Source organism: Mustelus asterias, unplaced genomic scaffold (assembly GCF_964213995.1).
Source record: "Mustelus asterias unplaced genomic scaffold, sMusAst1.hap1.1 HAP1_SCAFFOLD_1740, whole genome shotgun sequence".
Lineage (NCBI taxonomy): Eukaryota > Metazoa > Chordata > Chondrichthyes > Carcharhiniformes > Triakidae > Mustelus > Mustelus asterias.
In genome coordinates, this window is record NW_027591685.1 from 935 (window position 1) to 19,097 (window position 18,163).

The 18,163-nt window shown below is 52.3% G+C and overlaps 1 protein-coding gene across 1 annotated transcript in view; it reads left to right on the plus strand.

Moving 5' to 3' along the window:
- Positions 1-1,154: 1,154 nt before the first annotated feature.
- Positions 1,155-18,163, plus strand: part of LOC144488651 (ras-interacting protein 1-like) — a gene marked incomplete at both ends in the record, with an annotated part of 75,686 nt that continues 58,677 nt past the window's right edge. Inside the window, 3 exons of the mRNA XM_078206722.1 lie at positions 1,155-1,477; positions 4,923-5,624; positions 11,306-11,343. Of these exons, the coding sequence (XP_078062848.1) occupies positions 1,155-1,477; positions 4,923-5,624; positions 11,306-11,343 (1,063 nt within the window). The remainder of the gene's footprint in view (positions 1,478-4,922; positions 5,625-11,305; positions 11,344-18,163) is intronic.

Genomic DNA, 18,163 nt, shown 5'->3' on the forward strand with positions numbered 1-18,163 from the left:
GGCTTCTGTCAAGAAGCCAATTTTGTATCTATTTAGACACCTCACCTTGGATCCTGTGAGATTTAACTTTATACAACAACCTACCATGCGGTACCTTGCCAAAGGCCTTGCTAAAGTCCATGTAGACAACATCAACTGCACTGCCCTCATCTACCTTCTTGGTTACCCCTTCAAAAAAACTCAATTAAATTTGTGAGACATGATTTTCCACTCACAAAGCCATGCTGACTGTCCCTAATCAGTCCTTGCATCTCTAAATGCCTGTAGATCCTGTCTCTCAAAATACGTTCCAACAATTTACCCACCACAGATGTGAGGCTCACTGGCCTGTAGTTTCCAGGCTTTTCCCTGCAGCCCTTTTTAAACAAAGGCACAACATTTGCCACTCTCCAATCTTCAGGCACCTCACCTGTGACTATCGATGATTCAAATATCTTGGCTATGGGACCCGCAATTTCCTCCCTAGCCTCCCAAAATGTCCTGGGATATACTTCATCAGGTCCCGCAGATTTATCTACCTTGATGCGCTTTAAGACTTCCAGCACCTCCTTCTCTGTAATATGTACACTCCTCAAGACATCAATGTTTAATTCTCCAAGTTCCCTAACATCCATGCTTTTCTCAACAGTAAATACTGATGAGAAATATTCATTTAGGATCTCACCCATCTCTTGTGGATCTGCACATAGATGACCTTGTTGATCCTTAAGAGGCCCTACTCTCTCCTTTATTACTCTTTTGCCCTTTATGTATTTGTAGAAGTTCTTTGGATTCTCCTTTGCCTTCTCTGCCAAAACAATCTCGTGTCCCCTTTTTGCCTTCCTGATTTCTCTCTTATCTCTACTCCTACACCCCCTATACTCTTCAAGAGATTCACTTGATCCCAGCTGCCTATGCACGTCATGTGCCTCTTTCTTCTTCTTGACCAGAGTCACGCTGTGATAATCCCCCGTTCCCCCTGGTGCTGAGTCACGCTGAGATGTCCACCACCACCACCACCACCACCTCCCCCCCCGCCCGCCCCCCCGGCCCCCTCCGCCCCCGCGGTGCTGAGTCACGCTGAGATATCTACCACACCCTCACCCCGGCGGTGCTGAGTCACGCTGTGATAGTTTGCTGCCTCAATTTGTTGTCTTCCCCTCTTGCCCCCGCAGGGATCAATGCCCAAGCTCGCAGGCTGCAGATGAGCAGGGCACGGGCTTCATCAGCTCTGACAGAGGAGGACATTGAAAGCAGCTTTGCGCTTTGGCGCAGTGTCAGTGAGCTGAACCTATCAGTGAAGGTCAGAGAATCGAGACACAAGATCAGGAATCGTTGGACAGAAGCTGGAGAAAGGGAGGATGACACGGAGCAGCTGTGCCTGAGTATCGAGAAGGAGGAAACCGAAAGCAGTGACGACAGTTCCACCCAGTATTCCATCCACCCTCCCTTTGAGTTCCCCTATTTCCTCCTGCTCCAGAGTTACAGCAGCCGGCAGGTGAGAGTGGCTTCAACACTCACTCATCACTCATTGAAAAGCTTCCTCTCTCCCTCCTCAATCTGCTCTGAAAATAAAAGGAGAGATTTTAGTAACAGAAGAAAAATATTTCTCCCCGTCTCCCAATCCCATCCCCACCCCCTCTCCATTCCCCAATCCCACACCCACCCCCACCCCCTCCCCATTCCCCAATCCCACCCGCTCCCCATTCCCCAATCCCAGCTCCACGCTCTCCCCCTCCCCAATCCCACCCCCACCCCCTCCCCATTCCCCAATCCCACCCGCTCCCCATTCCCCAATCCCAGCTCCACGCTCTCCCCCTCCCCAATCCCACCCCCTCCCCATTCCCCAATCCCACCCCGTCCCCAATCCCACCCCCTCCCCATTCCCCACCCCCTCCCCATTCCCCAATCCCACTCCCTCCCCATTCCCAATCCCACCCCCACCCCCTCCCCATTCCCCAATCCCACCCCCTCCCCATTCCCCACCCCCACACCCTCCCCATTCCCCAATCCCACCCCCTCCGCCATTCCCCAATCCCATCCCCTCCCCATTCCCCAATCCCACCCCCTCCCCATTCCCCATTCCCCAATCCCACCCATTCCCCAATCCCACCCCCTCCCCATTCCCCAATCCCACCCCCTCCCCATCCCCCACCCCCTCCCCATTCCCCAATCCCACCCCCTCCTCATTCCCCAATCCCAATCCCACCACCTCCCCATTCCCCAATCCCACCCATTCCCCAATCCCTCCCCATTCCCCAATCCCAGCTCCACCCCCTCATTCCCCAATCCCACCCCCTCCCCATTCCCTAGTCCCACCCCCTCCCCATTCCCCAATCCCGCCCCCTTCCTATTCCCAATCCCAGTTCCACCCCCTCCCCATTCCCCAATCCCACCCCCTCCCCATTCCCCAATCCCACCCCCTCCACATTCCCCAATCCCAGCTCCACCCCCTCCCCATTCCCCAATCCCACCCCCACCCCCTCCCCATTCCCGCCCCCACCCCTTCCCCATTCCCCACCTCCTCCCCGTCCCGAATCCCACCCCCTTCCCGTCCCCAATCCCACCCTCACCTCCTCCCCGTATTCCTCAATCCCACACTCAGCTTCTCCCCACATCTCCACATCTTCTCTCTCTGGCAGTGGATTGCTCCGACTCCTGTTCCATATGAATTTATAAATCTGTCTGTTTTCGCTCCACCACCACTGTTCATTACAGAAATTCAGTTAACAACTCGATTTCTCCTGAATGAAATCTTGCCTTTGGTGGCTCTTATTCCTCAGTTTTGGCTTGTCTCTTTGGGATTTGAGCTCCGTGCTCGGGGAAGTACAGGGATTCCATTCAGAAGGCCAGTGTTTCTGAGGATTTTGCCGGCTTTAACAAACTATACTTCCTGAACCTCTCCTTAAGTTTAAAATGATCACATTCAGTGTCAGTTAGTGACTGGGGACAGGATCATTCAAAAAATCCATTAATATTGTGAATATAATACCCGCGGGATATAGCAAAATACTTTAGAAATGTAATATTGGAAACATGGCACCTAATTTGTACACAGCAAAGAGTAATGTGTGACTGAGCAGCAAATTTGTGTGATATTGACTGAGAACCATGGAACCATAGAAAATTACAGCTCAGAAACAGGCCTTTTGGCCCTTCTTGTCTGTGCCGAACCATGTTTTGCCTAGTCCCACTGACCTGCACTTGGACCATATCCCTCCACACTCCTCTCATCCATGAACCCGTCCAAATTTTTCTTAAATGTTAAAAGTGACCCCGCATTTACCACTTTATCCGGCAGCTCATTCCACACTCCCACCACTCTCTGCGTGAAGAAGCCCCCCCTAATATTCCCTTTAAACTTTTCTCCTTTCACCCTTAACCCATGCCCTCTGGTTTTTTTCTCCCCGAGCCTCAGCAGAAAAAGCCTGCTTGCATTCACTCTATCTATACCCATCAAAATCTTATACACCTCTATCAAATCTCCCCTCAATCTTCTACGCTCCAGGGAATAAAGTCCCAACCTATTCAATCTCTCTCTGTAACTCAGCTTCTCAAGTCCCGGCAACATCCTTGTGAACCTTCTCTGCACTCTTTGAACCTTATTTACATCCTTCCTGCAACTAGGTGACCAAAACTGTACACAATACTCCAAATTCGGCCTCACCAATGCCTTATATAACTGAGGGCTGAATATGGGTCAGGACAGGAGAAATAATTCCCCTGATCTTCTTCAATATAGTCACTGTGGGATCTTTTACACCCACCTGAGAGAGCAGACAGTGCGGCACTCCCTCGGCACTGACCCTCTGACAGCGCAGCACTCCCTCGGTACTGACCCTCTGACAGTGCGGCACTCCCTCGGTACTGACCCTCTGACAGCGCAGCACTCCCTCGGTACTGACCCTCTGACAGTGCAGCACTCCCTCGGTACTGACCCTCTGACAGTGCAGCACTCCCTCGGTACCGACCCTCTGACAGTGCAGCACTCATTCGGTACTGACCCTCTGACAGTGCAGCACTCCCTCGGTACTGACCCTCTGACAGTGCAGCACTCCCTCGGTACTGACCCTCTGACAGTGCAGCACTCCCTCAGTACTGACTCTCTGACAGTGCAGCACTCCCTCGGGACTGACTCTCTGACAGTGCGGCACTCCCTCAGCACTGACCCTCTGACAGTGCGGCACTCCCTCAATACTGACCCTCTGACAGTGCAGCACTCCCTCGGTACTCACCCTCTGACAGTGCGGGACTCCCTCGGGACTGACCCTTTGACAGTGCAGCACTCCCTCGGTACTGACTCTCTGACAGTGCAGCACTCCCTCGGTACTGACTCTCTGACAGTGCAGCACTTCCTCAGCACTGACCCTCTGACAGTGCAGCACTCCCTCAGTACTGACCCTCTGACAGTGCAGCATTCCCTCGGTACTGACCCTCTGACAGTGCAGCACTTCCTTGGTACTGACTCTCTGACAGTGCAGCACTCCCTCAGTACTGACCCTCTGACAGTGCAGCACTCCCTCGGTACTGACTCTCTGACAGTGCAGCACTCTCTCAGTACTGACTCTCTGACAGTGCAGCACTCCCTCAGTACTGACCTTCTGACAGTGCAGCACTCCCTCGGTACTGACCCTCTGACAGTGCGGCACTCCCTCAGTACTGACCCTCTGACAGTGCAGCACTCCCTCGGTACTGACCCTCTGACAGTGCGGCACTCCCTCGGTACTGACCCTCTGACAGTGCAGCACTCCCTCGGTACTGACCCACTGACAGTGCGGCACTCCCTCAGTACTGACCCTCTGACAGTGCGGCACTCCCTCAGCACTGAATCTGTCGCATGAGCTCTCTTTCACACATGCTCTCTCCCTCTCGTTCCTCCGATGTATTTGACGATCTGCGTTGCTTGGTCACCGCCCTCACACAACCCTTGTGTTTGATTTCAGGATTTTGTTATTTATGTGCTGAATGGAAGCAGCCACGTGTTTGGCCGGTCCTTGGAGGAATCAAGAGACGAGGAGGAGGAGAAGCAAAAGGTGGACATTCTGCTGTCAGCTCCAGATATCTGCCCCAGGCACTGCAGTGTGCAGCGGCGGGAGATCAGCTCCAGCGGCGAGGGGAGTGAGGTGGTGACACTGGTGAAGCCTGGGAAAGGAGCGACTGTCACTTACAACGGCCTCCCACTCAACACAGAGATCCAGCTGCATCCCGGTGACCTCGTAGGCATGGGCGCCTACTACCTCTTCATGTACAAGGACCCCACCCTCAGCAACTGCCCACGCGAACAAAAACCTGCCTGGTTCCCGTCCCCGGTCCTGTCTCTGAGCCAGGACGGAGAGCTGAAGTGCAAGATGTGCGGCTGCAGCATTCAGGAGAGACAACAGGACACAATTCCTTGGATAAGGAAAAGCATTCCCAGACTAAAAGATACAAAGGGCAGAGAATATGTCCTCATGTATAATTTAGCGCAGGAAGATGCACTTCTGAACAGAATCATCAACAGGCCACTGGAGGAGAACTCAGACTTCAAACTGACTCCAGCCTTCCTGCTCTGTCTCTGCATCCAGCACTCAGCAACTTCCTTCCAGCCAGCAGACTTCCGCAAGCTGCTGCTGAGGATAGCAAGTCAGATCCAAACTGTCATGTGGGTCAGTACGCAGCACGCCTTTCAGCGTCAGAAATATACCCCACACCCCTCACTGTAACACTCTGATATACCCCACACCCCTCACCGTAACACTGATATACCCCACACCCCTCACTGTAACACTGATATACCCCACACCCCTCACTGTAACACTGATACACCCCACACCCCTCACTGTAACACTCTAATATACCCCACACCCCTCACTGTAACACTCTGATATACCCCACACCCCTCACTGTAACACTCTGATATACCCCACACCCCTCACTGTCACACTCTGATATACCCCACACCCCTCACTGTAACACTCTGATATACCCCACACCCCTCACTGTAACACTGATATACCCCACACCCCTCACTGTAACACTGATATACCCCACACCCCTCACTGTAACACTCTGATATACCCCACACCCCTCACTGTAACACTCTGATATACCCCACACCCCTCACTGTAACACTGATATACCCCACACCCCTCACTGTAACACTGATACACCCCACACCCCTCACTGTGACACTGATATACCCCACACCCCTCACTGTAACACTCTGATATACCCCACACCCCTCACTGTAACACTCTGATATACCCCACACCCCTCACTGTAACACTCTGCTATACCCCACACCCCTCACTGTAACACTGATATACCCCACACCCCTCACTGTAACACTGATACACCCCACACCCCTCACTGTGACACTGATATACCCCACACCCCTCACTGTAACACTCTGATATACCCCACACCCCTCACTGTAACACTCTGATATACCCCACACCCCTCACTGTAACACTCTGCTATACCCCACACCCCTCACTGTAACACTGATATACCCCACACCCCTCACTGTAACACTGATACACCCCACACCCCTCACTGTAACACTCTGATACACCCCACACCCCTCACTGTAACACTCTGATATACCCCACACCCCTCACTGTAACACTCTGATATACCCCACACCCCTCACTGTAACACTCTGATATACCCCACACCCCTCACTGTAACACTCTGATATACCCCACACCCCTCACTGTAACACTCTGATATACCCCACACCACTCACTGTAACACTCTGATATACCCCACACCCCTCACTGTAACACTGATATACCCCACACCCCTCACTGTAACACTGATACACCCCACACCCCTCACTGTAACACTGATATACCCCACACCCCTCACTGTAACACTGATACACCCCACACCCCTCACTGTGACACTGATATACCTCACACCCCTCACTGTGACACTCTGATATACCCCACACCCCTCACTGTAACACTCTGCTATACCCCACACCCCTCACTGTAACACACTGATATACCCCACACCCCTCACTGTAACACACTGATATACCCCGCACCCCTCACTGTAACACTCTGATATAGCCCACACCCCTCACTGTAACACTCTGCTATACCCCACACCCCTCACTGTAACACTCTGCTATACCCCACACCCCTCACTGTAACACTCTGATATAACCCACACCCCTCACTGTAACACTCTGCTATACCCCACACCCCTCACTGTAACACACTGATATACCCCACACCCCTCACTGTAACACACTGATATACCCCGCACCCCTCACTGTAACACTCTGATATACCCCACACCCCTCACTGTAACACTCTGCTATACCCCACACCCCTCACTGTAACACTCTGCTATACCCCACACCCCTCACTGTAACACTCTGATATACCCCACACCCCTCACTGTAACACTGATATACCCCACACACCTCACTGTAACACTCTGCTATACCCCACACCCCTCACTGTAACACTCTGATATACCCCACACCCCTCACTGTAACACTCTGATATACCCCACACCCCTCACTGTAACACTCTGCTATACCCCGCACCCCTCACTGTAACACTGATATACCCCGCACCCCTCACTGTAACACTCTGATATACCCCACACCCCTCACTGTAACACTCTGATATACCCCACACCCCTCACTGTAACACTCTGCTATACACCACACCCCTCACTGTAACACTCTGATATACCCCACACCCCTCACTGTAACACTCTGATATACCCCACACCCCTCACTGTAACACTCTGATATACCCCACACCCCTCACTGTAACACTCTGATATACCCCACACCCCTCACTGTAACACTCTGATATACCCCACACCCCTCACTGTAACACACTGATATACCCCACACCCCTCACTGTAACACTCTGATATACCCCACACCCCTCACTGTAACACTCTGATATACCCCACACCCCTCACTGTAACACTCTGATATACCCCACACCCCTCACTGTAACACTCTGATATACCCCACACCCCTCACTGTAACACTCTGATATACCCCACACCCCTCACTGTAACACACTGATATACCCCACACGCCTCACTGTAACACTCTGATATACCCCACACCCCTCACTGTAACACTCTGATATACCTCACACCCCTCACTGTAACACTGATATACCCCACACCCCTCACTGTAACAGTCTGATATACCTCACACCCCTCACTGTAACACTCTGATATACCCCACACCCCTCACTGTAACACTCTGACACACCCCACACCCCTCACTGTAACACTCTGATATACCCCACACCCCTCACTGTAACACTGATATACCCCGCACCCTTCACTGTAACACTCCGATATACCCCGCACCCCTCACTGTAACACTCTGATATACCCCACACCCCTCACTGTAACACTCTGATATACCCCACACCCCTCACTGTAACACTCTGATATACCCCACACCCCTCACTGTAACACTCTGATATACCCCACACCCCTCACTGTAACACTGATATACCCCGCACCCCTCACTGTAACACTCCGATATACACCGCACCCCTCACTGTAACACTCTGATATACCCCACACCCCTCACTGTAACACTCTGATATACCCCACACCCCTCACTGTAACACTCTGATATACCCCACACCCCTCACTGTAACACTCTGATACACCCCACGCCCCTCACTGTGACACTGATATACCCTACACCCCTCACTGTAACACTCTGATATACCCCACACCCCTCACTGTGATACTGATATACCCCACACCCCTCACTATAACACTCTGATACACCCCACACCCCTCACTGTGACACTGATATACCCTACACCCCTCACTGTAACACTCTGATATACCCCTAACCCCTCACAGTGACACTGATATACCCTACACCACTCACTGTAACACTCGGATATACCCCACACCCCTCACTGTAACACTCTGATATATCCCACACCCCTCACTGTAACACTCTGATATATCCCACACCCCTCACTGTAACACTCTGATATACCCCACACCACTCACTGTAACACTCTGATATATCCCACACTCCTCACTGTAACACTCTGATATACCCCACACCCCTCACTGTGACACTGATATACCCCACACCCCTCACTGTAACACTCTGATGTACCCCACACCCCTCACTGTAACACTCTGATATACCCCACACTCCTCACTGTAACACTCTGATATACCCCACACCCCTCACTGTAACACTCTGATATACCCCACACCCCTCACTGTAACACTCTGATATACCCCACACCCCTCACTGTAACACTCTGATATACCCCACACCCCTCACTGTAACACTCTGATATACCCCACACCCCTCACTGTAACACTCTGATGTACCCCACACCCCTCACTGTAACACTCTGATATACCCACACCCCTCACTGTAACACTCTGATATACCCCGCACCCCTCACTGTAACACTCTGATATACCCCACACCACTCCTGTAACACTCTGATATACCCTGCACCCCTCACTGTAACACTGATATACCCTGCACCCCTCACTGTAACACACTGATATACCCCACACCCCTCACTGTAACACTCTGATATACACCGCACCCCTCACTGTAACACTCTGATATACCCCACACCACTCACTGTAACACTCTGATATACCCCACACCCCTCACTGTAACACTCTGATATACCCCACACCCCTCACTGTAACACACTGATATACCCCACACCCCTCACTGTAACACTCTGATATACCCCGCACCCCTCACTGTAACACTCTGATATACCCCGCACCCCTCACTGTAACACTCTGATATACTCCACACCCCTCACTGTAACACTCTGATATACCCCACACCCCTCACTGTAACACTCTGATATACCCCGCACCCCTCACTGTAACACTCTGATATACTCCACACCCCTCACTGTAACACACTGATATACCCCACACCCCTCACTGTAACACACTGATATACCCCGCACCCCTCACTGTAACACTCTGATATACTCCACACCCCTCACTGTAACACTCTGATATACCCCACACCCCTCACTGTGACACTCTGATATATCCCACACCCCTCACTGTAACACTCTGATATACTCCACACCCCTCACTGTAACACACTGATATACCCCACACCCCTCACTGTAACATTCTGATATACCCCACACCCCTCACTGTAACACTCTGATATACCCCACACTCCTCACTGTAACACTCTGATATATCCCACACCCCTCACTGTAACACTGATAAACCCCACACCCCTCACTGTAACCCTGATATACCCCACACCCCTCACTGTAACACTCTGATATACCCCACACCCCTCACTGTAACACTGATATACCCCACACCCCTCACTGTAACACTCTGATATACCCCACACCCCTCACTGTAACACTCTGATATACCCCACACACCTCACTGTAACACTGATATACCCCACACCCCTCACTGTAACACTCTGATATACCCCACACCCCTCACTGTAACACTCTGATATACCCCGCACCCCTCACTGTAACACTCTGATATACCCCACACCCCTCACTGTAACACTCTGATATACCCCACACCCCTCACTGTAACACTCTGATATACCCCACACCCCTCACTGTAACACACTGATATACCCCACACCCCTCACTGTAACACTCTGATACACCCCACACCCCTCACTGTAACACTCTGATATACCCCACACCCCTCACTGTAACACTCTGATATACCCCACACCCCTCACTGTAACACTCTGATATACCCCACACCCCTCACTGTAACACTCTGATATACCCCACACCCCTCACTGTAACACGCTGATATACCCCACACCCCTCACTGTAACACACTGATATACCCCACACCCCTCACTGTAACACTCTGATATACCCCACACCCCTCACTGTAACACTCTGATATACCCCACACCCCTCACTGTAACACTCTGATATACCCCACACCCCTCACTGTAACACTCTGATGTACCCCACACCCCTCACTGTAACACTCTGATATACCCCACACCCCTCACTGTAACACTCTGATATATCCCACACCCCTCACTGTAACACTCTGATATACCCCACACCCCTCACTGTAACACTCTGATATATCCCACACCCCTCACTGTAACACTGATATACCCCACACCCCTCACCGTAACACTCTGATATACCCCACACCCCTCACTGTAACACTGATATACCCCACACCCCTCGCCGTAACACTCTGATATACCCCACACCCCTCACTGTAACACTCTGATATACCCCACACCCCTCACTGTAACACTCTGATATACCCCACAACCAGGGAATTTTTAATGTTTCAAAATTGTTCTTTTCATATTTAGGAGAAAACGAAGGTCCTCGCCGCGAAGCAGAGAGAACAGTGAGTACACACTGAACCCTGACTGGGTTATAGAGACAAAGTGAAATATGCTGACCCTCTGACAGTGCGGCACTCCCTCAGCACTGACCCTCTGACAGTGCGGCACTCCCTCAGTACTGACCCTCTGACAGTGCCGCACTCTCTCAGCACTGACCCTCTGACAGTGCAGCACTCCCTCAGCACTGACCCTCTGACAGTGCGGCACTCCCTCAGGACTGACCCTCTGACAGTGCAGCACTCACTCAGCACTGACCCTCTGACAGTGCAGCACTCCCTCGGCACTGACTCTCTGACAGTGCAGCACTCCCTCAGGACTGAACCTCTGACAGTGCAGCACTCCCTCAGTACTGACCCTCTGACAGTGCGGCACTCCCTCAGGACTGACCCTCTGACAGTGCAGCACTCCCTCAGCACTGACCCTCTGACTGTGCGGCACTCCCTCAGTACTGAGCCTCTGACAGTGCAGCACTCCCTCAGTACTGACCCTCTGACAGTGCGGCACTCCCTCAGTACTGACCCCCTGACAGTGCGGCACCCCCTCAGTACTGACCCTCTGACAGTGCAGCACTCCCTCAGTACTGACCCTCTGACAGTGCAGCACTCCCTCAGTACTGACCCTCTGACAGTGCAGCACTCCCTCAGCACTGACCCTCTGACAGTGCGGCACTCCCTCAGCACTGACCCTCTGACAGTGCGGCACTCTCTCAGTACTGACCCTCTGACAGTGCGGCACTCCCTCAGTACTGACCCTCTGACAGTGCGGCGCTCCCTCAGTACTGACCCTCTGATAGTGCAGCACTCCCTCAGCACTGACCCTCTGGCAGTGCGGCACTCCCTCAGTACTGACCCTCTCACAGTGCGGCACTCCCTCAGTACTGACCCTCTGACAGTGCGGCGCTCCCTCAGTACTGACCCTCTGATAGTGCAGCACTCCCTCAGCACTGACCCTCTGGCAGTGCGGCACTCCCTCAGTACTGACCCTCTGACAGTGCGGCACTCCCTCAGCACTGACCCTCTGACAGTGCGGCACTCCCTCAGTACTGACCCTCTGACAGTGCGGCACTCCCTCAGCACTGACCCTCTGACAGTGCGGCACTCCCTCAGCACTGACCCTCTGACAGTGCGGCACTCCCTCAGTACTGACCCCCTGACAGTGCGGCGCTCCCTCAGTACTGACCCTCTGACAGTGCAGCACTCCCTCAGTACTGACCCTCTGACAGTGCGGCACTCCCTCAGTACTGACCCTCTGACAGTGCGGCACTCCCTCAGTACTGACCCTCTGACAGTGCGGCACTCCCTCAGTACTGACCCTCTGACAGTGCGGCACTCCCTCAGCACTGACCCTCTGACAGTGCGGCACTCCCTCAGTACTGACCCTCTGACAGTGCGGCACTCCCTCAGCACTGACCCTCTGACAGTGCGGCACTCCCTCAGTACTGACCCTCTGACAGTGCGGCACTCCCTCAGTACTGCACTGAGAGTGTCAAGGCAGATTACATTAACGCGTGGCTGAATGGGTCGCAGTCCTGATCTTGGTTAAACGCTGTGTGTCCCGTTCCCTGGGCAGAGCCATGAATCCAGATTCATGGCTGACACTCAATGCGGTGCTTGGGGAGATTTTCAAAATGAGACAATAAATCAGTGTTTTCCCATGAGGCAGTAAGCAGCTCGATGCCGATATATAGAGGAGAATCCTGCTTAGTTTCTAACCTTGAACTACATCCCTCAAGCTAATTCTCTGATCATTATCACATTTTTCTAATTCCAGCTTGTTGTCCATCCCCAATGAGAATCGCTCCATCATTAGTTGCATCAGCTCTGGATTTCCAACCCTAACATCTCCAACTCTCCACCTCGCTTTCCCCCTTTAAAATACCCCTTAAAACCTGCTACCTTGGCTCGTAAACTTTTAGCCTCTGATATCTCCCTATTCTTCATTTTGTGAAGCTCCTCTGAAGCACCTTGGGACATTAGAGTGCTATATGAGTAAGTTGTTGTTGCACTTTGTGGAGTTTGCTGTGCCTGCCACGTTTTATATTATATAACAGCTTCGACACTTTGTGACTATTTTATTCACTGCGAAGCACTTTGGGGTGAAAGTTGTTGTTAAAATGCAAGTTGTGGCCTTCTCGAGCAATAGGCCAGAGCGAACCCAGCGGTGAAAGTGCGACCGAATGTGTCGAGTTGGCACATGCTTACTGTCAGCACTACATTGGAGCCTCTGCCCCGTGTTACCAGGAGGTAGTGCTGTCCCAGTGATGGTGTGTTTGACAGAACCTCGAAACATGACAGGTGTATTGCCCTGTTAAGTGCTGTTCTCAGCATACTATCTGTAACCCTGTGAGCACAGAGACTGATGGTGTGTGAGAGTTACAGGGCTGTGGGGTACTCCCAGCATCTCAGCTCTCAGTCACTGAGTTTGGACACCGTATTCCTGCTGGAGTGTTGTCCAATTCCAGGCTCTACACATTTGAAAAGGTGTCAAGAGGGTGCGGAGGAGATTTACGGGAATGTCACCTCCCAGAACCATCTTGGGTTTAATGGAGTGACTGCAGAAACTGGCCTTGTTTTTTTGCAGCAGAGAGGTTTAGGGGGAGATTTGATTGAGATGTTCAAAATTATGCCGGGTTTGGGGAGAGTAAATAAGGAGAAAGTGCCTCTCCTGACAGGTCAGTAACTGGAGGACACAGATTCCAGGTAATTGCCAAAAGACCCAGAGGCAACTTAAGAAAACATGCAGCGTGTTGTTGTGAGTGGGATACACTGATGCAGCGTGTTGTTGTGAGCTGGAGACACTGATGCAGCGTGTTGTTGTGAGCGGGATACACTGATGCAGCGTGTTGTTGTGAGCGGGATACACTGATGCAGTGTGTTGTTGTGAGCGGGATACACTGATGCAGCGTGTTGTTGTGAGCGGGATACACTGATGCAGCGTGTTGCTGTGAGCTGGATACACTGATGCAGCGTGTTGTTGTGAGCTGGATACACTGATGCAGCGTGTTGCTGTGAGCTGGATACACTGATGCAGCGTGTTGCTGTGAGCTGGATACACTGATGCAGCGTGTTGCTGTGAGCGGGATACACTGATGCAGCGTGTTGTTGTGAGTGGGATACACTGATGCAGCGTGTTGCTGTGAGCTGGATAAACTGATGCAGCGTGTTGCTGTGAGCTGGATACACTGATGCAGCGTGTTGCTGTGAGCGGGATACACTGATGCAGCGTGTTGTTGTGAGCTGGATACACTGATGCAGCGTGTTGTTGTGAGCGGGATACACTGATGCAGCGTGTTGTGAGCGGGGTACACTGATGCAGCGTGTTGTGAGCTGGATACACTGATGCAGCGTGTTGTTGTTAGCGGGGTACACTGATGCAGCGTGTTGCTGTGAGCTGGATACACTGATGCAGCGTGTTGTTGTGAGTGGGATACACAGATGCAGCGTGTTGTTGTGAGCTGGATACACTGATGCAGTGTGTTGCTGTGAGCTGGATACACTGATGCAGCGTGTTGTTGTGATGGGGTACACTGATGCAGCGTGTTGTTGTGAGCGGGATACACAGATGCAGCGTGTTGTTGTGAGTTGGATACACCGATGCAGCGTGTTGCTGTGAGCGGGATACACTGATGTAGCGTGTTGTTGTGGGCTGGGTACACTGATGCAGCGTGTTGTTGTGAGCTGGATACATTGATGCAGCGTGTTGCTGTGAGCGGGGTACACTGATGCAGCGTGTTGTTGTGAGTGGGATACACAGATGCAGCGTGTTGCTGTGAGCGGGATACACTGATGCAGCGTGTTGCTGTGAGCTGGATACACTGATGCAGCGTGTTGCTGTGAGCTGGATACACTGATGCAGCGTGTTGCTGTGAGTGGGATACACTGATGCAGCGTGTTGTTGTGAGTGGGATACACAGATGCAGCGTGTTGTTGTGAGCGGGGTACACTGATGCAGCGTGTTGCAGTGAGTGGGATACACAGATGCAGCGTGTTGTTGTGAGCGGGGTACACTGATGCAGCGTGTTGTTGTGAGCGGGATACACTGATGCAGCGTGTTGCTGTGAGCGGGATACACTGATGCAGCGTGTTGTTGTGAGTGGGGTACACTGATGCAGCGTGTTGCTGTGAGCGGGATACACTGATGCAGCGTGTTGTTGTGAGCTGGATACACTGATGCAGCGTGTTGTTGTGAGCTGGATACACTGTTGCAGGGTGTTGTTGTGAGCTGGATACACTGATGCAGCGTGTGGCTGTGAGCGGGATACACTGATGCAGCGTGTTGTTGTGGGCTGGGTACACTGTTGCAGGGTGTTGCTGTGAGCGGGATACACTGTTGCAGGGTGTTGTTGTGAGCTGGATACACTGTTGCAGGGTGTTGTTGTGAGCGGGATACACTGATGCAGCGTGTTGCTGTGAGCGGGGTACACTGATGCAGCGTGTTGTTGTGAGCTGGATACACTGATGCAGCGTGTTGCTGTGAGCGGGATACACTGATGCAGCGTGTTGTTGTGAGCGGGGTACACTGATGCAGCGTGTTGTTGTGAGTGGGATACACTGATGCAGGGTGTTGTTGTGAGCTGGATACACTGATGCAGCGTGTTGTTGTGAGCTGGATACACTGATGCAGCGTGTTGCTGTGAGCGGGATACACTGATGCAGCGTGTTGTTGTGAGCTGGATACACTGATGCAGCGTGTTGTTGTGGGCTGGGTACACTGATGCAGTGTGTTGCTGTGAGCGGGGTACACTGATGCAGCGTGTTGCTGTGAGTGGGATACACTGATGCAGCGTGTTGTTGTGAGTGGGATACACTGATGCAGCGTGTTGTTGTGAGCTGGATACACTGATGCAGCGTGTTGTTGTGAGCTGGATACACTGTTGCAGGGTGTTGTTGTGAGCTGGATACACTGATGCAGCGTGTGGCTGTGAGCGGGATACACTGATGCAGCGTGTTGTTGTGGGCTGGGTACACTGTTGCAGGGTGTTGCTGTGAGCGGGATACACTGTTGCAGGGTGTTGTTGTGAGCTGGATACACTGTTGCAGGGTGTTGTTGTGAGCGGGATACACTGATGCAGCGTGTTGCTGTGAGCGGGGTACACTGATGCAGCGTGTTGTTGTGAGCTGGATACACTGATGCAGCGTGTTGCTGTGAGCGGGATACACTGATGCAGCGTGTTGTTGTGAGCGGGGTACACTGATGCAGCGTGTTGTTGTGAGTGGGATACACTGATGCAGGGTGTTGTTGTGAGCTGGATACACTGATGCAGCGTGTTGTTGTGAGCTGGATACACTGATGCAGCGTGTTGCTGTGAGCGGGATACACTGATGCAGCGTGTTGTTGTGAGCTGGATACACTGATGCAGCGTGTTGTTGTGGGCTGGGTACACTGATGCAGTGTGTTGCTGTGAGCGGGGTACACTGATGCAGCGTGTTGCTGTGAGTGGGATACACTGATGCAGCGTGTTGTTGTGAGTGGGATACACTGATGCAGCGTGTTGTTGTGAGCTGGATACACTGATGCAGCGTGTTGTTGTGAGCTGGATACACTGATGCAGCGTGTTGCTGTGAGCGGGATACACTGATGCAGTGTGTTGTTGTTAGCGGGGTACACTGATGCAGCGTGTTGCTGTGAGCGGGGTACACTGATGCATTGTGTTGTTGTTAGCGGGGTACACTGATGCAGCGTGTTGCTGTGAGCAGGGTACACTGATGCAGCGTGTTGTTGTGAGCTAGATACACTGATGCAGCGTGTTGTTGTGAGAGGGATACACTGATGCAGCGTGTTGTTGTGAGGTGGATACACTGATGCAGCGTGTTGCTGTGAGCGGGATACACTGATGCAGCGTGTTGCTGTGAGCTGGATACACTGATGCAGCGTGTTGTTGTGAGCTGGATACACTGATGCAGCGTGTTGCTGTGAGCTGGATACACTGATGCAGCGTGTTGTTGTGAGCTGGATACACTGATGCAGCGTGTTGCTGTGAGCGGGATACACTGATGCAGCGTGTTGTTGTGAGCTAGATACACTGATGCAGCGTGTTGCTGTGAGCTGGATACACTGATGCAGCGTGTTGTTGTGAGCTGGATACACTGATGCAGTGTGTTGTTGTTAGCGGGGTACACTGATGCAGCGTGTTGTTGTGAGCTGGATACACTGATGCAGCGTGTTGCTGTGAGCTGGATACACTGATGCAGCGTGTTGCTGTGAGCTGGGTACACTGATGCAGCGTGTTGTTGTGAGTGGGATACACTGATGCAGCGTGTTGTTGTGAGCTGGAGACACTGATGCAGCGTGTTGCTGTGAGCTGGGTACACTGATGCAGTGTGTTGTTGTGAGCGGGGTACACTGATGCAGCGTGTTGTTGTGAGCTAGATACACTGATGCAGCGTGTTGTTGTGAGTGGGATACACTGATGCAGCGTGTTGTTGTGAGTGGGATACACTGATGCAGCGTGTTGTTGTGAGCTGGATACACTGATGCAGCGTGTTGTTGTGAGAGGGATACACTGATGCAGCGTGTTGTTAGTGGGATACACTGATGCAGCGTGTTGTGAGCGGGGTACACTGATGCAGCATGTTGTTGTGAGAGGGATACACTGATGCAGCGTGTTGTTGTGAGTGGGATACACTGATGCAGCGTGTTGTGAGCGGGGTACACTGATGCAGCGTGTTGTTGTGAGCGGGGTACACTGATGCAGCGTGTTGCTGTGAGCTGGATACACTGATGCAGCGTGTTGTTGTGAGCGGGATACACTGATGCAGCGTGTTGTTGTGAGCGGGATACACTAATGCTGCGTGTTGTTGTGAGCGGGATACACTGATGCAG